General features: G+C 53.7%; 1 protein-coding gene across 1 annotated transcript in view; it reads left to right on the plus strand.

Annotated features, from left to right (window-relative positions):
• The window catches only part of SND1 (staphylococcal nuclease and tudor domain containing 1), a 447851-nt gene that overhangs the window by 411577 nt on the left and 10262 nt on the right, over positions 1-26012 (plus strand). Inside the window, exon 17 of the mRNA XM_036426056.2 lies at positions 19139-19327. Within this exon, the coding sequence (XP_036281949.1) occupies positions 19139-19327 (189 nt within the window). The remainder of the gene's footprint in view (positions 1-19138; positions 19328-26012) is intronic.

Raw genomic sequence — 26012 nt, forward strand, 5'->3', positions numbered from 1 at the left:
ATTAAATCTTTCCTGCCTGCCTCACGACCTACATCATTTCCCAAGCTCACCTCCGCCCATGAATGCTTAATTTAAAACTTCTGCTGCCACTCAGCAATTTGTGACTCTGAGGTCTATTTCAACACAGGAAACGGAATGGACTGATGAATGTAGTCAGAAAGGTGAGCAGAAAACCATACACACAGCATCTCTGTGATGAGGGGAAAGGCTTTCTTAACTATTTAAGAGGATGAACTTCTGCAGTGTTGAGTTATTCTAATGGGATGGATATCTGCCTGATCTGTGGCCTGCAAGATGGTTCTGAGCTTTAAATATCCTCATCTCCACAGTGATAAAGTCTCTGGGCTTTTCAATAATAAACTTATTCCCAGTTAGGGAAGCCAGAAGGATGCAGTTTGGGTGAAAGGATTAAAAAGGCAGATCCACAACGGGCTGGGAGTCTGGAAGGTGGGCCGGGTTCTCTCCTGGGGAAGCTCTCCAGTTTCCCAGATTCCTGCCACCTCAGTGTGGCTGATGTGTCCACCTCTGGGACCTAAAGGCGCCCCTGGAGCTTCAGAGTTTTGAGCTTCAGAGGTTGGAGGCCCCCTCTGGGCATTTGCTGTAGCATACATACCTCTGCAGAGTCCAGGGAGGCAGGGACAGAATCAAATAGGAGTGGCGAGAGCTACTGGCCTCATGCCAAGGGGACACCTTAGCCCAGTGGTCAGCAAACTCATTAGTCAACAGAGCGGCAAACCGTGAGCCGCAGTTTGCCGACCACTGCCCTAGCCTGACCAGATCCCTGTGTGGGCCCAGGAGAGGGGCCTGCAGCTGGTGGCTCTCCCAGGCAGCCTGAGGCGATGAGGTCCTGGGGCTGGGTTCGTGCTGAGCAGCCCACAGAGAATAATGCAATGAGCCCCAGAGGGTAATGAGCCCAGAGCACTGCTAACTGGAGTGCTCAGCGAGGGGTCACCGGGGAAGCCAGCTCCGGCACATCTGTTTGGAGGGGAAGTGCAGCTTTCTCAGTGATTCCTTTATACTCACTCCCACCTCTTGGCCCAAAAGCAGAGCAGCCAAAGCCAGGAGGAAGATAGATACCTCCCCTAGGTCCACTTATTGTCCTCTCTCAGCGCGCCTCATGCCCCAGTCCCATCCCCTAATGGGCCTCCCACTCCCTGGGTGAGCTTCAGAGAATCCTTAGACATCTGGCAGTGTGATTCTCCCGGTGTCAGCAAATCATTCTGCCCGATTGTTAGTGACAAGAGCTAGTCTCTGCAAGTAGGCAGTCTGTGTTCAGATTCTGGCTTCTCTGTTTACTAAATGACCTCGCTGAGCCTCCTTTCTTTATCAATAAGTGAGATTAAAAATAAACACTAAACAAAGTGGCTGTGAGGATTAACAGGCCACATTCGGGGTGTGGACCTAATTCAGTGTGTGGCACCCAGCAGGTACTCAGTAAGTGTGAATTCCTTTCCCTCTTCCCTGTAATAGCAACTATTGCTCTTTCCTTGAGATGTGGGAATGGAAACTGCAGAGCCTTCTTACGTGGAGTATTTGTGATCCACGGTGCACTTGGCTGTCGGACTAAACCTGTGTTCAGGCAATAGCACTAATGTGGCCGGTCTTCAGAGCAGGCCTTTGCCCCAGACACTGTAGGTTAGGGACTGTGTTTGGATCAGTAATAAAAGAAAGAAAGGCCTTGTTTCTTTGAGATTATCTTCCTTTTATGTTTCTTGAATCAAACATTTTTAAAAGCAAAGACAAATCAATAGATAAGTGCCAGTGATTAGCAGCTTGGCTTTCTTTTTATTCAGTTCATTTAACAAACATGTATTGACCTTTTATAGTGCATTAGGCACCCTGCTAGGAGTTGGGGCCACAAAGTCAAGAGAGTCAAGTTTTCTACCATCAAGGAGCTGGCAGGCTCGAACGCTATCAACAACTAGACTATAGAGTGATATGTGCTCTGGACTCAGAGGATTCTCTCGGAGCACAACCTGGAATTCAGAAAAGACTTCCTGACCTGGCTGGTATGGCTCAGTGGTTGAGCATCCGCCCATAAACCAGGATTCCCAATCCGTGCACATGCCCAAATTACAGGCTTGCCCAGTAGGGGCCGTGTAGGAGGTAGCCGATCAATGTTTCTATCTCTATCTTTCTCCCTTGTTCTCTCTAAAAATCAATAAAAATATATTTTGAAAAAGAAAAGACTTTCAAGGAAGAAGTACTTCTTAGGCCAAAGTTTTAAGGATGAGTAGGCATCAGCCAAGTCAAGGGCAGGAGGACATATGCTCCAGAGAGAAATACCAATGTATCAGTTAGAAATCTCGACAGATCACTCAATCTGCCCAGATGGAAGAGTCCATGTAGTTAGGGAGAGGGGGTGGGAGGAAATGAGACTAGAGAAACAGATCCACATGTCTGGCTAGGGGTGAAGCTCTGCAGTTGTCAGTGGTGAGACCAGGCTGGTCAGGCTCAACATCTCCAGTTCGGATCCTCTTCTTTCTCAAAACAAAGCTCGCGGGTGGTTCTAGAAGTCTCATAGGCCTTGCCACGGTTAGGACCAAGAAAGCTGTACTATGTGTTGACAAAAGGCCTATACTTTTTCCTTAAAAGAGCCAGAGCTTGGTCACTCTGTGACCTAGGTATACTCAAAATATGTTTTTGTTCTCACTATATGTGCTTATCCCATAAGAAGAGCCAGCATTAATGAATGCTGCTATGTGCCAGATGTTCTGAGAGCTTTGTATATAATAACTCACTTAAACCTCACATTTTCCTTCTAAGAGAGGTATTCAGTTTCATTACTCCCATGTCACGGTTTGAAAAAACTGGAGAACAGACTTAAAATAACTTGCTCAGGGTTGCTAAATGGCAGAAGCTGAATTTGAACCTGGGTAGTATGGCTCCAGCACTGTCACTGATGCCCACTGTGCAGTTCTGCTGATGAATGCAGTCCCCCAAACCAGGAGAAAATGCTGGAATCAAGGCAGGTCGATAAAGGTAGGACTAGACACACAGTATTTTGCCCGTCTTTTATGTAGGGAAGGAATGGAAACTCAGGCTACTGACCAAGCCCGATAAAGGCTGGGCCATCAGCCTTTCTCCACTTTCTGACTCCTTGTCTCCCTCAGCGCATCTCACTCTCATCAGCATGCTCCATTAATAAGCTATCACTGTGACTTCCTATCTCTTCCCACTCCTGCCTCCAACCATCCTGATTTTAACAGGATTTTTGTGCATATTGTTTAGGTCTTACCTAGCCGCCTTTCCTTCCTGCCTACCTGAGAATGTACAGAGTCTACCCCATTATTCATCTGTCGCAGATATGCATGGGAGGGAGACCGGTCTCCGACTTGTCCCATCACTCTATCCTTCAAGGTCAGCCCTCTGGACCTTCTAGATGCTTGCACCTCCTCTTAGCCTCTGCTCTTTCCTGCATTCATATTTCCCCTCTCTCTCTCCCTCTTTCTCTCTCCCTCTCCCTCTCCCAAGCTCAGCCCTTTATTCTATTAATAAAATTCTCTCCTGGGTCTGCTCCTGCCCTCCCAGTCGCGCATTATTTCCAGAATGTGGTCCGAGTCATTCCATATCTAAGATATGTTTGCCTTGCCCCTGACCTGCGATGTCTCACCAGCCATGAATGCCTGGTCCCTCCCCAAGGAGTCCAGCCCTCAGAGTTGCTCTCTCCTTTGAACCCCTCCAGTACTTGTTTGTATTGCCACTCTGTGGCATGTGTTTTACATGGCACTTTGTCACTGGTTGATATGTTGTGGTTTCATCATGTCTTCTCAACTCAATCAAGTTGTTTTTTTCTCCATTTGGATCTACTTACAATGTCTTAAGCAAGCTTTTCTACCTAGTAGATGCAAATAACTACAATAAGTCCTAGGACTCTTTGCATATTCTAAAGATCTTTCTACATTTCCATTCTTTCAGCATTTGCCTTCCCATTTTGAAGAATCCTAATCATTTTTGGATTTTCTCACGTCTTTAATCAGCTCCACTGGGCATCCCTGTCCTCCCGCCCTGCGGTATCTTTCCGGAGATGCAAGGCTGAACACAAAGATCTCCCCTTGCAGGGCACACCCTATTATAACTTTAACGGGCATTTTCTTTGCCGCCTGCCTGGCCTTGGGAGCTGTCTTTGTTAGGACGCTCTGGATAGCAACCAGAATATAGCGGAATGGAAGGTTCTGCCCAGAAACAAAAGAGCCCTGCCAAGCACAGTCTCCCTGGGAGCCCAGGATCTTCCTCCTCCTAGAATCCTGCTGCTGCTGCTGCGGGGCCTGGCGGGTGGAATCAAAGACTAAGCAAACAGCCTCATTTGGAGGGCGTAGCTTAAAGATAGAGGATTAACAGAACCCGTTGATTCAGGGCAAGACCTGAGCACTAAGATAGGGAATTCTTTGTTAGGAATAATGAACCGGAGGCTTCCCTGGGGGATAAAAGTGGTGTGGCGTTGCCCCTTACAAACAGCTTCACACATTTCCATTCCGCATTCCTGGGCGGAAACATCCGAGGGGGGTGCCTCAGCACTCCTCTGCTGGCAAATGGGCAGACGTGTGTGTCTGAGTGGGCTCTGCCACCTGCGTCTCCCTTAATGGAGCAGGGGCTGCTGCTTGTCTGGCTTTTACAGCCACAATGCACAGTCACCGCCTCAAGGACTGGCAGGGCTACAGGGCGGGAGTTGGTGCTCACAGACCAAGCACATTAGCCGGACCAGAGGGTCCTTGAAGGGGACTTACAGGAAATAAGGTTGGCGAGATGCTGCGTGGGGGGGGGGGTGGGGGGGCGCGTTTAAGCACTATCTGTCTACTTTCTCTTTGAGGAGACAGAAGATGCTGAGAATCTTTTCTTAGCCCTCCTTTTCCCTCCGTCCTCCCTGCGGCGTCCCTCTGAGTACCTGCTTAACAGAGAGGACAGGCTGGCCTTTTCCTTCCTTTTTGCTGCCTCTGCCCTTCCCAGCCTGGTTTTCCTCCCACGGGCTCCAGGCAATTGAGAGCACCTCCGAATAGCATTAAATTAAGTCAAATTGCTTAAATGGTATTTGCACTGAGTGGTGGGGTGAGGGCAGGAGTCTCAGAGCTTTCTGCACAGGGCACAGTGGCAGGAACGCCGTGGCGGGGGAGCTGCATGGACAGCAGGAGTTGCAGCCAAGCTAGCCTCTGTCAGAAGAGCCTTAGGCAGGCAGCCAGGCTTAGGCAAGGGTCAGGCTCATGTACTTCCTCCAGAGCCAAAAGGATTCTTAATTGTGGCTTCTGGGAGATCTTAGCCCGAGACACTGAGCATTTAATTTCCTGTCTCCATTCCAGAACATGCCACCGTGGGGGAGCACTCCCCACGTGGAGCAGAGGGCGGGTGTCCGTGGATTTCCACTTATTACAACCAAACTGGAAGGTGGAATAGGCCAATAAGGTCCCATGTGGGGGAACACAGGACAGCTACTTCCTGCCTAGAACAGGGCAAAATCAGCCTGCGCCAATAGTAGGGTTGAGGGGCTGGCGACCCACTAGCTCCTGGGACCTCGTTAAGCTGAGTTGTATTTGGGACATTTGGTTGAAAGGGGAACAAGAGAAATAATTGTGATTAATGGAACCCTGGCTCCTGTCAAGGGATGGGCAGAGAGAGCTGCATCAACAACCAAGCTGGTGGCCCATCTACATAATGTCCTTTCCTACCACTAATATTTCTCCCTCTTGCCTGTGATCTCACTCCGGTGGCTTTGAGAACTTAGATGCGCTGGTTATCCACACCCGTGTACCATCAGAAGCCCATGCCACGGGCAATGGGTCAAGTGGAGGAAGAAGAGGGGATGTGGTCCTAGTGCTGGCCTGTCCCCATTGCTCCTTGCCTTTCTCCAGGCAGACACAGCTGTGGCCTCCTGCAGAACAAGGCGGGGCAGGGCTGCTGACTGACCCAGCAGTATCTGGGTACTCACTCCAGCCCTGCTTGGGGAATTTGGAGGGCTTATAGTATATGAGAGCTTCACTCTGACATTGTAAGCAATGCCATATTTGAAAATACTTTTTATTGATTTTTAGAGAAAGAGAGAAACATCAGTGTGAGCGTAAAACATCTGTTGGCTGCCTCCTGCTCACCGCCTACCCAGGATCAAGCCCAAAACTCAGGCATGTGCCCTGACCAGGAATCGAACTGGCACTCTTGGTATCCAGGATGACATCCAACCAACTAAGCCACACCCTCCAAGGCAATGCCATATTTTAATTGTCATTAGTAATAAATAAATAAAAATCACAAGACCTTGACCCACAGAAAAGGGCAGGGAGCAGGGTCATTAACCAGGCCAGTCTAGCCTCAGGGTGTGCTGCATTTATCCCAATTTCGGCTACCCGTGCTCAGACCTCTATCACGGTGGCCTGAGAGATCACTGGCCCTGCAGATCCTGTGGAGCAAATATCCGGTTTTTGCCAAGCAGCAGGAGGGTGAGCACACACAGCCCTCACCCACTCACATCGCGAGAACTCAGGCTGTTGCAGGGGCCCTGCGTCATCTCCAAGGACGCTTTACGTTCCTTACTGTGTTCGCACAGGTTTGTCACAGCGTCTGGGAATGTGCGTCAGGCATGAGCAGAGTCCCTGTGGGGGAGAGAAGAGCTTGCTCTCCTCTACTCCTAGGTTCTTACCGCCGACCTAACAATTAAATCTATCTATGTGACAGGTTAGATTAACAGGAGAAATAACAAAATTTAATTACATACGGGAATTCCACATACACGAGGGAATCTGAGACCCCACATACATGAGAAGTCAGAGACAGGTAAAATGAGGTATATGTGGCAGTCCACGCTAAGGAGGAGGTAAGACTCCTTGCAGCTTCCGAGGGGAAGAATGTCATTCATAAGACGATAAGAGCAGATGTTTAGTAATTAAACGTTTGCCCTGCCCTATAGATCAGTCATAAAACGTTATTCCTGGTGATGATGCTAATTATGGGCAAGACCTCCAGTTTAAATTCTCTAATGGAAAGGTAAACATTTCTGTGAGCTCACAGGATCTTGACTGCCTTCAGGTCAAAAGAATTCACATGCCAAAGGAGCACATCTTAGGCCTGTTCTGAACCCATTTATCTAACCCCCACATGCCCAGATCTCCTCTCCGCCAGACCTAAGAGAGCAGCTCTGAGGTGGAGTGAGAGCAGAGGGTGTGATTCTGCCTGTGGCTGGTCCCAGGGTGTGGAGAGGCAGCTGTGCTGGCCGTCTACAGCCTCGCCGTCCTGTAGGTCAGAAAAGGGCGCCCTCTCGGGGGTCAGGTGCACAGCTTGGTGAGGGGAGCAGGCCCATGCTTGACAAGTGAGGGCAGGGAGGAGGTCGAGGAGGGTGTGTGAGTTCCCGGGGGTGGGTTTAACAAGAGGAGCCCCGAGGAGATGCTGGGCTGTGATGGTGAGAGGGGAGGCGACCCCTGTGTGGCAGTGCTCATCGTCGTCTCACTGCCTTCGGTGTATCACGCAGTTAATCTGACGTTGTTTGGGAAGGATTTACATGTGAGAATTGTTTGCTGTTTTGTGTCTTTAGTAAGACATGTAAATTGGCTTGTCCCTAGCTGTGGATGAAGAACTTTGATTTGTTCAAGTTCTCTCTGTACCATTTTGTGGCCTCAACAGGGCCGCACCAGTCTATGTCCTTTTTGCCAAGAGAACAGGTGATAGTGAAAGAGAAAAAGGAGTTCCCTCTTCCCCCAACATAGGACTTTCTTGTCCCATTCTGACATCTTTTGAAAGGCCCCTATGGCCATAACCCAGTTCTGAGAACTCTGTGACAAAACCAGGAGTTGGCCTCCCAGTCTGAGCCCCAGATTCCCTCCAACTCAACAGCAATTGCCTTTCCTCAGAGGTTTCCCTGTTCTCCTAGAAGGAGGTCTTCCGGCACCGGGAGGTGACTGGTAGCTTAAGGCTTTCTCAGCCCTGTGCTCGGCTGTTCCTTCAGGTGACTGTGGCCTGGCCGCACACCTAACCTGGGCTTGGAGGAGTTAGCACTGACAGTGGTCTGGGGGCCTGCCCTGGCTGAGGGATGGGGGCAGGAGGTGATGGGTGTGTAGGAGACCAGAGAGAGGCATTCACAGCTGCTGCCTGAGATCATGCTGCATAAATAGGGGAACCCATCCTCACACCAGTTATATTCAGCAAAGGCAGAGCCAACTGCAGGGCAGCCCCTTCTGCCCACGACGCCTGGGTGCCTCCGTCATCAGTGTTGGCAGCACTGCTCAAGGCTGGTTTCTGCCCCTCTGGGCTCCTCAGAGCCAGCCTGCTCTGCCCTGGCATGGGCATCTTTGGGACAGCCTTGGCACCTTAGAGGTGACACCTCGCAACAGGCCCTCTCCGGTCACTCTGGTGCCACAGGATTTCCCCAAAGACAGTTTTCTGTCTGAGAACTTTCCTTCTCCAAGTTCACTGCCAGTGACCTGGAGAATCTAGGACCTTTTACTTTCACCACCAACTGTCTACCATGTGCCATTAATAAGGTACCATTAACAAATGCCATTATAACAATGTAATTAAAAGTGGTCTAAGCAAAGTGCTGTGGGGGAAAACATTACCTACATAAATAATGGAATGGTTCAAGTGAATTCACATCTGAGCAGAATCTTAATGAAAGATTGGATAGAGGTTTTTAATCAATGCAGCAGGAAGGAGCATTCTAGCCAGAGGAAATGACATGCACAGAGGCCTGGGACAATGCATTATGTGTGTGGAGCTGGAGGTGGTTTGGCATAACGAGAGCAAAATACTGAGGACTAAAGTGAAAGAAAGTTAGACCAGGAAGAACCCAGTTATAAGGAGCTTCTATGCTACTGTGCAGAGGAATTGGAACTTCAGCAGAGAACAAGGAAAGGATTTCCATAGAGGAAGAGATGGTCAGATTTGGGTTTTTTATAAAGTAACCACAACGTCATTTATTGAGCATTTACTATATGTCAGATTCTCCTTAAGTGTTGAGCTTAATTAGTCATTTTTTTTCTTCAGTAAACCCTTTGAGGTGATTGCCATTATGCCCATTTGACAAATAGGGAAATGGCAGACCCAGAGAGATTAAATAACTCACTCAGCAAAGGAAGTGGTAGAGCAAGATTTCACAGGTGGTCTGACCTTAGGGCCTGTGTGAGCGCTGTGCTGGGCGGCCTCTGATGGGGCCACACTGTCGAGGGGCCTTTGGGAAGAGGCGAGGCTGGTGGCAGGGCGGCTGGAGTCGCCCATAGCTGAACTCCTCAGGGAGTGGCACTGAGGATACAGAAGAGGGGGAGAATTCAAGAGACATTTATGAAGTAGATCAGTGACCTGGAGATTGACTGTGAATGTCAAAAGAGTCAAGGATGATTCCTGAGCTGCTCAGGCTACCACTGATGATAAAAAATGCAGGTGGAATAGCAGGTTTTACAGTGAAAACAGTAGAGAGATGTGTTATATTTGAGATTTATCTGGTGGAGTAGAATTTTATCTGGAGAAGAGAGATTTGGACTGGAAATAGGAGTTGTAGTGTCATTTATCTCAGAGACCTGTGAAATATAGGGACTGTCTACAGCTTAAAATGACCCCCTGGGGAATATCCATATGCAAGCGGTATGTTATTGGGAAGAAATTCATAACTGAATCTAGGAGCAGAGAGAAAAAGTCAAGATTAGGAATCACAGAGGCCTAAAAAGAAAGTTTCAAAATGGAAATTGGGTGCTTAGCTCTGGCAGACCATTCAAAAGGTCAAAAGTAATGAGGTCTGAGAAGAAATTATAAAAATGGCAATTAAGAGGTCTTGAGTGAGCTTTGACGTGGAATATCAAGGGCGGCAACCAGCGCAGCGGATGGAGACGTGAGAGGGAGTTGGGCAGAATACTCTGAGTAGAGGGAAAGGAAAGGTCAGATGTGAAGTCAAAGCAAGGTTTCTAGGATACTCGTTAAAAGGGGTAGACGCTGGTGGGAAAGGAGATTGGTGTGTGGTAATAGACGTTCTCTATCTCCTAACTGATAGAACTAGGTGCCCGAGGAAGCAAAGAGGGTGTAATCCAGAGCCAGGTGAGTGGCAGAGGGGAAGTAGGTATGGATGCCAGCATAAGTGCTTCTTAAAGGCAGGCTGTGGGTCTCCATAGAAACCCACGGCCCTTCAGACAAAGAAGCCTGAGAATGCAGAATGCACCGGTCCCCTTGGGGAATGGGCCTTGGGGTCAGGGAGACGCACGGGCATGCAAACGGGAAGCTGGCATTCCAACCTCACCTGACTGAACACGCTTGGTCTTTCAGACCAGGTCAGAGATTTGACAGCCTCATGCAGTTATTCCATGGGTCAGACACACTGATTTCTCCTGACAGAAACGGCCAGCCATCTTGTCCCCCTCGCTCAGTCCCTGGGGGGGCTCCGGGACAGGCGGAAGCTCTCCGGGAGAACGCCCTGCAGCCCGCCCCCTGGCCTAGGCTGCGGGGCTGGGTAAGAATGCGGTCTGCTGCACCTGATGGAAAGCAGTCTCCGCTCTTTGTGCTAGGCCTTCCCTTCCCCACGACATGAGGAGGGACCGTGAGGAGGCGCTGGGCAGGTGTGCTCCCCTTTCAGGAGGGATTCCAGAAGACCTGTGGGAAAGGCCGCCAACAGTGGTGCCCTGGACAGGGGCTAGGGCAGAAAGAGGGCCCCCTGATGCAGCCCCGTGCCCTGCAGGAACCTCAGTGGGGAGAGAGTTCATCTCCCTCCAGCCTCCAGCCTCCAGCCCCAGCTTTTCTGGGAAGACGAACAGTCTGCTTCCTTATTGTCTGCACCGAGGGAGCAGATTGCATCACTTTGTAAACTGTGTTACCGCGCAAAGGCCTGGAGTCAGCAGGTTCGCGTTTCCCGGCAGGCTCCGGATGCTGATGGCCTTGGCTGCCGCTGCCTCAGGCAGGACAGAAGCTGCCGCCTGTGTCAGGCACTCCTCATCCCGGAGGCCTGAGGAGAAGCCCTGAGCCACCTGGCCCCCTCCTCGGGCCTTCCCTCAATTTCCAAGAGCTTCTCAACCCCTCTTGCCACTGCCAGCCTGGGCCGGGTTTCCAGACATTCATTCCTAGGGCTTTGGCTGGGCCAGCACAGGGATGTCAGAAAAGAGGTTTTCTGGAGAGCGATCACCTCTGTGGGTTGGACCTGCGAGTCACCTAGCCTGGAGGGGCTGTGGGACTAGAGGCTGGTGGGGACTGTGCCCCGCTGCCCCCGGGGTACGGAGAAGACGGCAGTGCTGCCACTCTCCGCTGCCCCCTCCCACAGCCAGCTGCTGCCACTGGCGCCGCCTCTCCGAGCTACATTATTAATTGCTTTGCGTTGATGTTCATTGACTCTGAAAGACGTTGGTGTGCCTGCACGTGCCAGGAGTGCAGGGCTGGAGTTGGCTGTGTTAAGCTGCTGCTTTAAGACGGTGAGGTGTCTCTTCAGTTCGCAGCTCCGCTGTGGCAGCACGTTATAGCTCCATGCAGCATCAGTGCAGGGGGACGCCATGCTGTGGCTACCGCTGCGGGGCAGGAGGGGAGTCTGGGTTGCACTCTGGTTGCCCTGGATTGCTCCTCACAATCTTGCAGAAAGCTCTGGGTGGGAGGCTTGGGTTGGGAAAAGGCTGGAGTGCCTTTTTACTCTCCATTTCCCACCCTCCCCTCTCTGCGAGGTCTCCTTGGCAATTGCCATGTGGGGCACCCGTACTTTCCCTTCTCTCAACTGTCAGTCATGCTGGCATACCACCAGCGGCCCCACCCCAACCTTAGAAAATTCTGAGCAGAGAGAGCCTCGGAAGCCCATTGGCACAGGAAGAAACTGAGCCGGGAAAGCAAGCGACCCTCAGCCCATTAGAGGCCGAGCTGGTACCGAGATCACTGTTCTGGTCCAAGGCTTTTTCTTTGCTCCTCGAGGCCTTTTCCCCATCAAGCTTCATTTCTGTCTTGTTCTCAGCTCCGGGCTTCCTGCTATGCTCCTTGATGATGGCTTTGGGGGTGTTTAAAGCCAGACTATGGCGAGGCATCGTGTGAAGAGGATGAGAGAACCCTGTAAAGGGGCCCCTCGCAGCACCTCCCACATGTAGTGAGTGCTCCTGCACTGCCTGCTAGAGCAGCGTCGCCAGCTGGCGGTCCGTGGGGTCCGAAAGGTTGGCGAGAGGATCTGACAGCTAGCAGCCTCTCTCCCCCACGGGAGTCTTGGTTTTCAGATGCCCCAGGGCCGGGTGTCCTGGGCTGCTGCTCCTGCCACCTACGCGCCTGGCACTGCCTGTCCTGCCTGAGGCAGCCCGCCTCCCTTGGGGCAGGAGCGCTCCCCGCAGCTGTTTGCCAGGCTTTCCGCAGCCTCTCAGCCGGCGGGGCTGGCGTTGCCTGTTGCTGGGTAGTCTCCTGTGCTGCCTCACACACTGTGCACAGAGGCAAGGCCAGGGCGCTTAGGGATCTACTTCTCCGGCCTCCTGGCACATCAAGTAGGGAAGGCGGGTGTGCATGTGTGGGGTCTCCCACCCTCCCCCACTGCCAGTGAGTTCCCTCTGTGCTGTGCCTCCTGTGGCGACCCCGAGCCACCACAGGGAGCGTGTCCCCCGCCTCACCATGCCCCCAGCTTTGTCTCAGACTTACAGCTCCTGAGACAGGAGAGGAAAAACAACTAAACGTTCCCCAAGGCAGTCAGAATTTCCTCTGTGTCTTATAGCTGAGCTCTTAAATAATATTCTCTCTCTCTCTCTCTCTCTCTCTCTCTCTCTCTCTCTCTCTCTCTCGGGCAGGACCAGCTGAGAGGCTAGTAGGCTCTATAAGGGCATCAGCCTCTGCCTGGCTTTTACTTCTCTTCCTTCCTCCGTGCCTTTCAGTAAAGGCCAGCACCTTTCTGGCCTGCGTGCACCCCAGGCAGAGAGCAGAATGGCTTAGTCCCCACCGTCTGTCCGGCTGAAGTTCCTGAGTGAGGATCTGGGCAGAATCTAGACAAGAGAAAGGAGGGGAATAGGCCCGGCTGGTGTGGCTCAGTGGTTGAGCGTCAGTCTCTGAACCAGGAGGTCATGGTGTGATTCCCAGTCAGGACACATATCTGGGTTGCAGCTCCATCCCAATGTGGGGCTTGCAGGAGGCAGCCGATCTCTCTCATTGATGTTTCTATCACTCTTTCCCTCTCCCTTCTTTTCTGAAATCAATTTAAAAAAAAAAAATTTAAAGGAGGAGAACAGTGTGGGGGAGGGATGGGGGACTAAGTATGATTTTCTGCGAGCCCAGGGCACTGCAGCTGCTGAGAAAGGGACTGTGGGAAACAACAAATCCATGGCCGCCGCAGCCTTCCCGCCCTCATTCGCTCCCGGGCTTGGAGAGCTAGGGGCTGTCCAGGTCTCCCCTTCCCTCCTCCGCCTCACCCCTTCCTCACCCACCAGCTTCTGAGAGAGAGGAGGCCACAGCGCGGCTGGGTGGGCACTGAGGTGTGTATGTTGCCCAGGCCTGAGAGCTCTTCCTCAGTAATTAAGAGACATGCAAATTAACAGCCTGTGCCGTTTGTATTAATTTGGTAAATAAGCCAGAACAATTTCATTAGTGGCACATTAATGTGCTTGGGAGCAGGAGGATGTGTCCCATTGTGAGGCAGCAGGACCCACCGGCTGCCCCGGCCCACAGACAGGCTGGGTCCGTTGTGTCCAGCTGGGCATGGCTGGCTGGGTCACAGCCCCCCTGCTTTTGTCCCTGTCATAGGGAAAGACCCCCTCAGCTAAGCGGAGAGGCATCTGCCACACACTGGTTCTTCCCATCGACCCCCACTTGCCTTACCTCCCACCCTGTATTTTGCATGGGGCCCCCAACCTGTAAGAACCCCAGAGCTTTCGGGGCGGGGGGGGGGGAACCAGCAGACTAGCTCAGCCAAACAGGTTGCTGCCGGATGTAACCATGGAGGCTGCTGTCGGCTGGCAGGTTGAAGGAGACGAAGCAGTTTACATGAGCTTACCTAATGCACGGGGCCCTCTCTTCTTTTTACAGGAAGGAAGTGGGTGACTTACCCAAAACTTCACGGCTAGAGTTAGGATTTGAACCCAAGTCTGTCTGACTCCCAGGATCTGTGCGTTTCCTGCAAGCTCTTGGCCCAGTCAGTCCCCAGGCCTAGGGGAGATGGCCGAGGATAGTACGAGCTTCATCCCCCAGGGAGCGCACAGTCTGGCTGGAGAGAGGAGACATTTGGAAATGAAATAGCTGTCCCTCGCAGGAAGTGATAATTGATGATTAAGTGTGCGTGTGTCAAAGCGCTTAACTTAACACTTCTAAGTGCTTAACTTCTGTATAGTAGCTCGTTCGATCCATGTGCCATCCTTTGAGGGAGATACTGTTGCAATTCCAGCTTTACAGTAGCAGGCACAGGGAAGTGGAGTGGCCCTGAAAATGGTAGGCGGTCTGGCTCCGAGTCCGTGCTCCAGTCCTCTGTGCTGTGTACCGTCCCCTGAATGCCAAAGGGAGGGCGAGCCCATCCGTGTGCAGAGAGTGCTTCGCTCTAGCCAGGGCTCAGGGCAGCCTTCACGGGGCTAGTTCAAGGCCGAAAAGTCCAACACACTCCACCAGTATCAAGAGCTGAAGGCAGCCGAGACCGGTTTGGCTCAGTGAAAAGAGCGTCGTCGGCCTGCGGACTGAAAGATCCAGGGTTCAATTCCAGTCAAGGGCATGTACCTTGGTTGCGGGCACATCCCCAGTAGGGGGTGTGCAAGAGGCACTGGTCGATGATTCTCTCTCATCGATGTTTCTAACTCTCTATCCCTCTCTCTTCCTCTCTGTAAAAAATCAATAAAATATATTTAAAAAAAAAAAAAAAAAAAAAAAAAAAAAAAAAAGCTGAAGGGAAGCCCTAGCCTATTTGGCTCAGTGGATAGAGCCTCAGCCTATGGACTGAAAGGTCCCAGGTTCGATTCCGATCAAGGACACATACCTGGGTTGCAGGCTTGATGCCCAATAGGAGGCGTGCAGAAGGCAGCCAATCAATGATTCTCTCTCATCATTGATGTTTCTATCTCCCTCTCCCTTCCTCTCTGAAATCAATAAAAATATGTGTTTGTTTGTTTGTTTGTTTTTAAAAAGAGCTAAAAGCAAGAGATGCTGGCACATGACTGGGCCATCCGAGTGCACTGTGAGCCAGCATCACAGCATCCTTAAACACCTGGAGGCTAGGTCTTACCATCAGGCATCTAGGCTGCTCACTTCTGCCTTAACCAGACTTACCACCAAGGCACTTCCTCAGTGTGGTGCCCCCTTCCCCTTCTCATAGTCCTCGGGCAGTCTCCTCCCCGCCTCACCCCCTCACCTCCTGCACCAGCTCTAGCGCTGTGTTCTCTTAGCTCTCAGCCTCAGCAGGAGCATTGAAGGGAAGAGCCACCACCTGTCCTTTGCTGACACTGCTATGACCATGTATACACTTAGCTCTGGTACCCTCAAGGCCAGAGCCCACCCATGTACACACCAACTGCCCACACAAACATATGAAGCCCTCTGGCAGCCCATGGTAGTCACCCAAGGCCTGAGCTCCCGATGGTACGTGCCATTGTAGGCGCCCCCGAGAATATAAGCAATGTGAGTCTTTAAATTGAACGGAGTAGAGCTTGTATATTTCTCTCTTATATTGACTGCCAAAAATTTGGGACCCACATTTTTGGCAGTCAATATAAGAGAGAAATATAATGAAGGATGCACACATCTCCCTGGGCATGACCCCCTTAACCTTCCGCTTGTTCCCCTGTAGCTCTCCCAGAGCTTGAGAGGAGGCATCTGTCACACACTGGCCTCACGGTGAATTCCATGTGGCCGTCCCGGCTGGGGCCTGTCCAGAAAGAGGCACAGGAGCAGGACTTAGCCAGAGAGGCCGGAAGCCACCAGGCTGGGAGCAGAAGGACCGCCGCCCAGCCCTGTCTCTTCGCCGAGGCAGCCCACCTCCCCTGAGTGCCTCTGCTTGACTGAGAAATGACCGGGGCTGTAGCAGCTTAATAAAGGGGAAGCAGAGACTCAGGCGACAGCTTTATCTCCCTCCGTAACCCAAGATGGATTCAGTGGCAGCATCGTGCCCAAGGCCAGAGATTTCTTTCTCTGCGGCCCACCGGGCCCAGGGACCTGTCAAGCCCAAGTTAGTGTATCGATTGCAGGGTGAGCGGCGCTGTTTAAGTGCGCTGTCAGTGCTCGCCGCTGGAGAGCCTGCTGCTCCGCGGCAGCATTGGCCCAGGGGCAGCTGCTAGTTGCTCGGTTCTCCCTCTGATATGAACCCTTGAGAGGCCAGCCTCTGACTTGCAGCCTCAGAGAGAGGTGTGAATTCGGGATTGCCACGTGGAGTAAGGTCTCTTTGTGGATCTCTTGTAGGAATAGAGGGAAGCTGCCCGCTCAGTTGTCTTTGCCACCCATCTCTGCGGTTCTTGCATTCATTTCCAGCAATCCAGTACCAGGAGGAGTGACGAGGGTGGCCATCAAGCTTGTCACAATCACCCTGGCCCACCACTGGCGACTCGAGCCTGGAGGAGGCCATGCGCTTGTGCACAACAGCCATGCTAGTTTTAGGGAAAGGACACTTGGCTCCTAACACAGCGGAAAGCAAGAGGTCAAACCTGAGACCTGTATCAGCTTCGCTGCTTTTGGCAGGCAGAAGGAGGTGCCTCATGAACCCCCAAATACAAGGAGGGCAGTGGTTTAGTGGTGAAAGCCAGCATTAACACACACACACACACCTGTTATCTCAGGAGTCGCTAAACACAAGGCAGCACCTCTCTTGTCTTCCTCTGGCCTCCCAAAATCCTTCTGGAACCTGCTGCTTCTTGGCCTTGGCATGTTTGATAAAGCTTGGCAAATTAAGAAGGATAAGAGATGGTTTTTCTGTGTATCTTTTTTTAAAAAAACAGAGTTGGCATACAATATTATATTAGTTTCACGTGTACACATAGTAATTCAACATTTGTATAGCTTATAAAGTGATCACAATAAGTCTGGTAACCATCTGTCATCGTACAGTTATTACTAGATTTTGTTGTTGTTGTTAATCTTGACGCAAGGATATTTTTCTCCATTGATTTTCAGAGAGTGGGAGACAGGGAGGGAGGGAGGGAGAAAGAGAAACATATTATTGACTACATTCTTTATGCTGTACATGAGATCCCTGTGACTTATTTAGTTTATAACTGGGAATTTGTGCCTTTTGATTTCTCATTTTGCCCATCCCTGTTTTAATATGGCGGCCTCCTGCTCTGCCCTTGGTCCTCTTACTGTTGGGGCACCCAGTGGCCCCGCAGCGGAGCTGCCCTGGGGCTCCGGTGCCCTGGGCATTTGCAAGGGGCAAAAGGCCCTTCACAAAGTCGGTCGCTCACCCCGATGAGTTTAGGTGCCTCACCAGCTGGTGAGCTCCTGAGACACCTGTTTTTATCAAAGCGCCATATTGCCCACCTGCCCTTCTCCCCGTACGTTAATTGCCAGAATTAGACAGGAGGAGCACACTTTGTCACCTACAGTATTAGATGCTGGTTCTCCCTGCTTCAGCCCCTCAGCAGGTGGTGCAGGTGTTGGGTAGCTCACTCTGGCTCTACCAGGGAGGTGCAAGGCACCATGGTGTTGATCGTGGTAGGAGGAGCTGGCGTGGCCTGGTGGGAAGCCAGGAGAGGGGGTGAGAGGTGTGACTGGGGGAAAGGGTGCTCCTGGAACAGGGCTGTAGAAAAGGGAAGGAGGTGCTCTCAGCTCTGCCCCTTCCTAGCTGCACTTCCCTTCTCTGTGCCTCGTTTCCCCACCTACAGTACCAACTTGGGTTTGGATCTGTACAGACAGTGCCTTTTCCCATAGCTCTGATAAACTCTGCCTACCCTCTTCTGTACCACATCTCAATTTGGGGCACTGTTGAACTTGCTTTTACCCTTGAAGGGTTAACTGTGGACCTCAAGCAGGAAGAGGGTGTCCAAGAATGGGAAAAGGCCAGGGTCCTTCCTCCCTGGCCCCACCCCCTCTTTCCCTCACCACTGCCCTCTGCATAGCCGTGCCGTCTCATCCACTTTGTCTACTTTGAGGAGTTATACCTGCTGCCGTCTCTCCCGCTGAGGCAGAACCACCAGACAGGCGCTGCTCCCTCCCTTTGCCCCTCCAACCCTCTGCCCTGGGCTGCTGCCACGGGCTCTGGCCCAGGCTTCAGAGAATTCTCAGGTATTTAGACATTCATTTTATTGCTTAATCGAGCTTGAAGCCATTACAAGTTTTTACATTTGGCAGCAAAGGCTTTCACAGTCCCCTTTAGCAGGGGAAGAAAATCAGAGGGCTTTTTCCTGGGCCATTCCTCTTTGAGGTGGGAGCAGATGCATCGCCACCATGGCTACGACAGTGAGGCCACCGTCTCACAGGAGCAGAGGCAGTTCTGGCTCTGGGGCCTGGGTCTCACAGGGACCGGGGGGCTTCAGAGCTCTGGAGCCTTGTGGGGACCTCAGGGGGTTCTGAAGCTCAGCACCAGCACACAGTTCAAGGTCTGAGCTTACGGCAATTGCTCTTCCTCGGGGGGAACCTTCTGGGTTTAGCCCCTAACTGTTCCTCTTAGTGCACTTCCTGCCCACTTGTCCCATCCTTCCTCTCCTCGCCTCTCAGGCAGCCAGTTTTTTTTAACCTTTGTTAAATTAAGCATTAATTCATTCAGCTCCTCCAGAAGAACACAAGCTCCCCTCTCCCCAGGGATTGCCCTGCTCCCAGTCTGCCTCTCTTCCTAGCAGAGCTGGGGGAGGGAAGAAAGCAGTGGCATGTGCCCAGAGCTGTCTGCTTCTGTTCTCACTCCTGACCCCCAGCTAGACAGACAGATAGACACATACCCACACACACACACAGACACACCCAGCCAACAGGGACTCCCTTACGCTAAGGAGTGGAGTTTACCCTATTAGCTCTCTGTCAGACAGAAGGGGAATTTGAAGTTGCTTTGTCAGTGATGTATCTATCTTGGGGGGTAAGAGGCTAAAAAGCATAGAATCAGCTTCCAGAACTAAAGCGAAGGGCTCTCTCACATGCTCCTGATTTCCTGCTCAGCACTTCCTTTCCCTCCCTGGTTCCAGCCGCTCCTATCACATGTAGTGAACCTGGTGGCCTCTGCCCAGGGCCTGAGCACTGGGCCTTGGCGCTTCTTTCTCTGGCCCCTCCCCCCCCCCCCCCCCCACACACACACACCCAGGGCCATCCCCCGCGCACTGACTCTGCACTCCCTTTCCCCGCGCCCCAGGTGGAGGTGGAGGTGGAGAGCATGGACAAGGCCGGCAACTTCATCGGCTGGCTGCACATCGACGGCGCCAACCTGTCCGTCCTGCTGGTGGAGCACGCACTCTCCAAGGTCCACTTCACTGCAGAGCGCAGCTCCTACTACAAGTCCCTGCTGTCTGCCGAGGAGGCCGCCAAGCAGAAGAAGGAGAAGGTACGGTGTGGGGCTGGCGGTGGGAGGGGTGCCCCACCCCAGGCTCATACTTCCTGTCACCACCATTCACACCACCGCCTTCCTACAACAGACAGAAGTGGTTCTGTCGTTCCCCAACTTGAGTCACCCTGGTTGGTGTCAGACCCCATATCAGGAGCCACATAAGAACCAAGGCAGGTGTCTCAGCCGTAAGCCTGTCGCAGACCTGCTCAGGCGGGTCAGGGCGGTGACCTCGGATCAATGAGAGAAACAACTGGGGGAACCCCTGGCGCAGGAGGTGGGCGGCACTCCTGCTCCTTCCCCATTCCTAGCCCTTCCCGCTGCCCACATCTGCGTTCCCTTCACTCTGCCCTGCAGGGAAGCCCATTTGGGAAGCAGCCCCAGGAGATGCATAAAGCTGTTAGGACAGCAGATTTACAGCCCATCCGTGACTGCAGACAGCGCATCAGAGAGACAGGGGTGGGTTGGAAAACAGCTTTAGGAAAGAAATGGACGATTGAGGAACCCAGTGGGTTTACTGGTGGGAGCGGGGCTCAGCACCACCCCCCAGCCTCTTGCCACTCACTCATGACCCAGCTCTGCTAATGGGATGAATCAGCCGGCCACCAGTGTGGCTTGAGGAGGATTTCATGGGACAGCCATGCTGAGCCCTACATTTGTTCCAGTGATAAACGTTGCCTTCCCTCATGGGGCCACCCTCTGGCTTGCAACTCACCTCTCAGAGCCAAGGCCCAGTCACTGGCCAAAAGGAATGGGGGGGCTTCGGGGCACCAAAGGCCCCTCATTCTCCTCCAGCCTGGAACAGCCAGCTCCTCAGTCAGTCCCGTCCCACCTTCTTCCCAGAGCACACACAGCTTCTCCCGGGGACTGGGCCCCGGACCACCCTCCTGGGTCTCTCTCTTTGCTTCCATCTCCTGGGCACTAGGGAGGGGGGTGTGGGGGTGAGGAGATGCCGCCCAACAAGCTAGGACAAGTGAAAGGGACTGCACCCCTTGGAGGAGTGGGCCACCAGGAAGCCTCTGAGGAGGTCTCCACCTTCCTCATCCCAGCTCCACTCACAGAACCAGTTCCGCTCACAGAAACCCTGCCTTCCTGGAGGGATGGGGAGCAGGCAGCCTCCGCCCCTACAGCAGAGTGCTCCCTCCTGGGTTTCCTGTTTGCGACAGCTCAGCCTAAGGCTGCCACCCCGTGTCCTCCACCCGCTGCGGGGAGTGGAGGAGAGTGGCGCTGGGCTTGTGTACAAAGGGCTGAACCCTCACTGAAGAGGTAGCAGCTGGGGGGTCAGCGTGGCAAGCACCGGCCTCTGGGACCCGGATTCTGAAAGTGTCTTTGCTCCCCGGCTACTCAGCACATGAGCCCAGTAGCCACCTCTTCCGATCTAAGCGGTCCTCTACGTGTAGAGGCCCCAGGGGGACCCAGGAGAGGACAGAGAGGGGACCCTGGCCTGAGGTGGAGAGGTGGGTCCCTTGCCAGGCGCATCGCTACGGATTTGCCTGAGAGAGCCCAAGTCGTCTTTGCACCGATGCCACAGGATGACGCCGAGGAGTAATTACCAGTGATTAATTACTCACACAGGCTGCATGTTTTTATTCTGTCTAATTAAAATGCAGTGCACCGCTCTCAGCGCGGGGCCTGCCTTCCTCCTGGGCCCTTCTCCTGCTCGTGTCTCTCTCTTCAAGACTCCCGGGAGCCTAGCGGGGCTTGCCTCTCCCTGGCGGCTGGTTCCCAGGAGCAGCGCGGGCAGAGCTTTGCGGCAGCCCTCCGGGTTGGCAGGGCTCAGGGGACTGCGGATCGGAGGTGTCCCCAGGGTCCCCAGTCTTCTCCGCTTGGGACCCCATGATGGCACCTGGGGGTCAGAGATCGTGGCGGTAGCCGTGAGCTAACTGAGGAAAGGAAGCACTGAAAGGTTGTGTGAGACCAGGAGCGTGCGGAAGTCTTCAGCGAGTGCGTTGTGTGTGTGTGTGTGTGTGTGTGTGTGTGTGTGCATTGTGAGTAGGTCTGTCTGGCTGCTGCTTTCCCGGCCACAAGAACTTAGCTGCTCCCTGCCAGGCCTCATTCCTCCTCCACGTGCACTTTGCACTTCTCTCCTAGTAACGAGGCTGGCCCGGCCCCCCTTCCTCTGCAGGAGGCTGATGCAGATTTTTCCCCTCCTCCTCCTCCTCCTCCTCCTCCTCCTCCTCCTCCTCCTCCTCCTCCTCCTCCTCCTTCTTCTTCCTCCTCCTCCTCCTTTCTTCCTCCTCCTCCTCCTCCTTCCTCCTCCTCCTCCTCCTCCTCTCTTCCTCCTCCTCCTCCTCCTCCTCTTCCTCCTCCTCCTTCTCCTCCTTTTCCTCCTCCTCCTCTTCCTCCTCCTCCAGGATTCTGGGCAGGCCTGAGGACCAAGGAGGGAGCTGCCAATGGCAGCTGCACAGATTCCCTTTCTCCCCCCACTTGTGCCCTGGCAGGACCCTGGACAGGGCGGTTTGGCCATTGACTGACTTTTATTAAGCTTTGCTTCCCTACCGAGGGCTTGAAGGCCTCCACCACCTCCTCAGCAGCAATACTCAATAGGATTTAGAACGGAGAGGCTCCAGCCAGTGGCACCTCAGTCCCCATTGCCCATCCCCTCCTGCAGGGAAGAGGGCCTGGGCTCCCCGGGGAGGGGGCTCCAGGAGCAGTGAGGGCAGGAGGAGAGACCGCCTCTGCTCCTGGGCCGGCCTTGCCTGTGCCTGGCCAGGGGGCTGCTTCCCTTGGGTGCCACAGCCACAGGACAATTGGAGCCCCAGATGTAGAGGGGACGTAAGCAGGACGGAGCTGGTACGACAGAGCAGATGAGGGAGGGAGGTGCTTCTCTTGCCCTTTTTCCATCTGGGTCTGTAGCCAGGGCCCTGGAGGAGTCACAGAGGGCCCTGTCTCAGGGCAGCTCCATCCTGGCCCTCCATTGTAGCATGAGAGCTGCCCCCAACCTGACCAGAAACCTCTCCACGTTCCGGGCGCTGCTGCCCGGCCTGACTCGGGCTTGTCTCTACCAAAGGCCAAGAGCGTTCACAGCTCCCACACCTTCATCCCACCCAGCGCCTTGGCCCTGAGGTCCCTCCCCAGCGCTTCCTTCTGCTTCAAACCTGGGGCAGAGCCTCACGGACTGACTGTGTATCTGTGTGCGCAGTTACTGCTCCTGCCGGAAGGGTCTTTGGGTTTTCTTGTCAGGGCTCTGAGCTATCAGAGGGCTCGGAGTGGCTGTAGGAAAATGGCACATGTCTGGCAGGTGTCTCTCCACTGCCCCAGTTCTACAGAAAGGCAACATAAGACAATATGGGCAAAACCAACCCCTGTTGAAGGGTGGGGACATGGGCAGCCAAGCCTGTCCCAGCTGACTGACTCCTTCCCACCAATAAGCTTCCCTCCCCGCCAGGCTGCATTTACCAGCGGGTGGAGGGCCACTGGCAGCCAAGCCCCAGGGAATGGTGGTTACCTCCATACCCCAAGGGAGAGGGGGAGCCTTCAGGGCTCTCCTCAGAGGCGAACCCAGCCCTCACTTAGATGTGGGTTCCTCTATGTGAGGTGCAACTCTCCCTCTTCTGTCCTTTGGCAACTGCATGCTGCTGGTGTCTTCTCACCTCCCGAGGCAGCAGTGTGCACCCCACTGCGCCCTTCCTGTCGCCCAGTGAGCTGTGGGGCCTGTCATAGGACCAGTGGCCCCTTTATTGCCCTCCATGTGGGAGCAAGGGTGCTTAGAGCCATCCTCAGGCTTTCATTTATAACACCTGCCCTTTATCTGCTGCCCCTGAACCCGCCCTCCAGCTGCTGCCCCCTCAGCCTGCCCTCCAGCTGCTGCCCCTTCAGCCTGCCCTCCAGCTGCTGCCCCCTCAGCCTGCCCTCCAGCTGCTGCCCCCTCTGCCTGCCCTCCAGCTGCTGCCCCCCCAGCCTGCCCTCCAGTTGCTGCCCCCTCAGCCTGCCCTCCAGCTGCTGCCCAGAGCCTGTAGGAAGACACTCCCTCTCCCAGGGGAAACTTGATGCTGTCGCCTAAGGCTCTTTGACTTGAGTCATTAGCAGTTTCTGCTCTCACCCTGTCAGTCTGTTCCCAAATCGTCAACTCTGCTGTGGAACCTCCTTCCCCCACAGCTGAGGGAAGCAGGGTGGAGTTTGGGTGGGAGCCCAGAACTTCTCCCAGGCTCAGGCCCACTCCAAGCCCATCTCGTCTCTCTGAGGCGGTGCGAGTCCCATGATTCTCAGAGCTGCAAGGCTCTCAGGGGAGCCTGGCAGCCGCCCGGCATGACTGACTAAGCAGTCCCTTCCCTGAGTGAGGGGACAGGAGGAAAGGCTCCGCCTCAGCAGGTTGCAGGCCTTGGAACCCGAAGGAATGGGGCTGTCGTCCCCCGCCCCCCCGCCCAGTGCTCTCAGTGTCTGAGCCTCAGCAGGAGACAGCCCCTGGAACCGGAGGAATTGGGGCTGCTCTTCCCTCCCCACCCCCACCCCCCCACCCCCGAGTGCACTCAGTGGTCCTAGCCAAGGCCTCCGATTGGAGAGGCTCTTTCATAGGAAAGTACAAAGAGGCCCCTTCCATAGGGCAGGGGGCCTGGGCCGGTTAGGGCCTGGCCCTGATCTGACTGAATAGAAGTTCTAATCCCTCTTCTCCTGGTGGCCAGGCCTGGGCTAGGGAAGCAGAGGTGTCTGGGTGCTTGTGATGAGGGAGGTGGCCATGCTGGCAGGACAGGTGTTGGAGGCAGTGAGAGGGGTCAGGAGCTGTTTAGGGTAGAGCCCAGCCCTGGCCAGGGGCCCATGAGCTCAGCCTCGGAAGTGGAGGGCATGCCTGTGTGGGAGGCCGAAGTTTGGACTGGACATAAGAGATAACTTCCATCTTCCTCAGCCACTCCCTGGTGAAACAGGGATTTGGGGTACAGATTTCCTGTGGGGTTTTGTCCGACGAAGATGAAGAATAAATTCATGGTCAAGCAGATTTCTTTAATAAAAATGTAGAAGTGTGTTGGAAGTATATGCAAACTCCATCTGGGCAGAGGTGTCCCCAGAGGGCCTCTGGGGAGGGGCCCCTAAATGGGAAAAGCGCCCTCTCTCTCTCTCTCTCTCTCTCTCTCTCTCTCTCTCTCTCTCTCTCTCTCTCTCTCAAATTCAAAGAACTCCTGCTGGTGTCCCTCTGTCTCCAGTTTATGTGTGCGGCAGTTCTTTGTTTGAGCAAGGTCCTTTCTAATGGGGCCTTTCATTAATGGAGGACCCCATGCTTTCCTCATTGGTTATTTTGTTACATAGCATCCGTTTCAAAGGCCAAAGCCCATGTGGTGAAGCCCCTTTCTCTCCCCCTTATCTTGCAACATTCCTCTATTCTCTGAAAATGTGTTTCTTTATATTACCCTGTGACTTTTCTTTATCCTCTGTGAATGCATGTGTGTCCCATCGTCCCCCCACCTCCACCCCCACCCTACCCCATTATCCTGTGGCCTTTTCTATCTTTTGAACAAGCAAGATAAGCATTTTGGCCTCTCTAAGCCGCTCAGGCCAGGGCTGTTTTTCCCCCAGCTTGTAATTGCTTTAATAGCTCAGGCCAAAGATACCTCTGTCCTTCATATGCATTCCTCCCCCATGGGCCCCCTTTATTCCCTAGACCTGCCTAATTTGTCCTCAGAATTCCTTTCACTGGCAGTCCCTCCTTCCCACCCTGGGCTTGGGTAGTTCCTGTTGCTCATGCCTGGCCTCTGTGACTGTGACCCCAGGAGGCTCAGTAAATCCACTGTTCCTCTCCTCAGCTGCTTCCCGATGCCGCCCAGGAATCCGCAAGTCGGCGGGTGATCACGTGTCAGACTATCACCAGGGAAGGGAAGGAGACTCGGAGAAGGCACCTCTGAGCAAAGTTAGACGACACAATTAAGCCCCACTGCTCAGGCTGCCTGCTGCCTCCAGAGGCCCAGTCAAAGCCAAAAGCCTCGGGGAGCGCTCTGAGCCAGCCTGCCTGTGTTCAGGTCCTGGCTCTGCTACTCCTAACAAGGCCATGTGCCACAGTTGCCTCTGTTAAGCAGGTCGTATTCATCTCCGCTCAAAGGGTGGTTGTGAGGATTAAGTGAGTTTATACTTAAGAGAAAGTCTAGAATGGCTCCTGGAACCTAGTAAGCATGTAAGCCTTTGGCTAGTTCTTTTATCACCCCTGCTCCTGTGTGTTTGTCTGTGGGGCCGTGTGGTCCAGTCCCGCAGTCCCTTACCGCCTTCCCCTGCTTAGCTGGAAACCCTTCCCTGGCTGACAGGCCTGGCTGCTGGGATAACGTCCTGGCCGCAGGATTGAACCTGCTGCGCTGTCACGTAGCATCAGGGTCTGAGCTGCTGCTTCCCTGACAGCTCAGGGCTGGGGAGGTAGGGAAGAGGAAGATGGAGGGGGCAGTCCCACTTCTGAGCTGGGGTCAGAGCAGCCTGCTGGAGATGAGGACTGAGAGGGGGCGTTCCTGCACAGCGGCGAGCCCGCCCGTCCACGGCCCAGGGCTGTCACTTGCAGAGCCTCCGGAGTGCCAGTGGCCCTGTGACAGTCAGAGTGACCCTGCAGAGTGGTATGGTGAGGGGGTGAGGCCCCCAGAACCACTCCAGGGCCAAGGTCCCGTTGGTGTGCATGAGAATCGCCGGAACCTGCGCTGTTCTATTTCTCGGGACCTTTAGAACATCCTGCTTGGGTAGGCATGCCATGGGCCCTGGGCAACTGCATCTTTAATAA

The sequence above is a fragment of the Pipistrellus kuhlii genome, unplaced genomic scaffold, assembly GCF_014108245.1.
Source record: "Pipistrellus kuhlii isolate mPipKuh1 unplaced genomic scaffold, mPipKuh1.p scaffold_m20_p_10, whole genome shotgun sequence".
NCBI classification, from domain to species: domain Eukaryota; kingdom Metazoa; phylum Chordata; class Mammalia; order Chiroptera; family Vespertilionidae; genus Pipistrellus; species Pipistrellus kuhlii.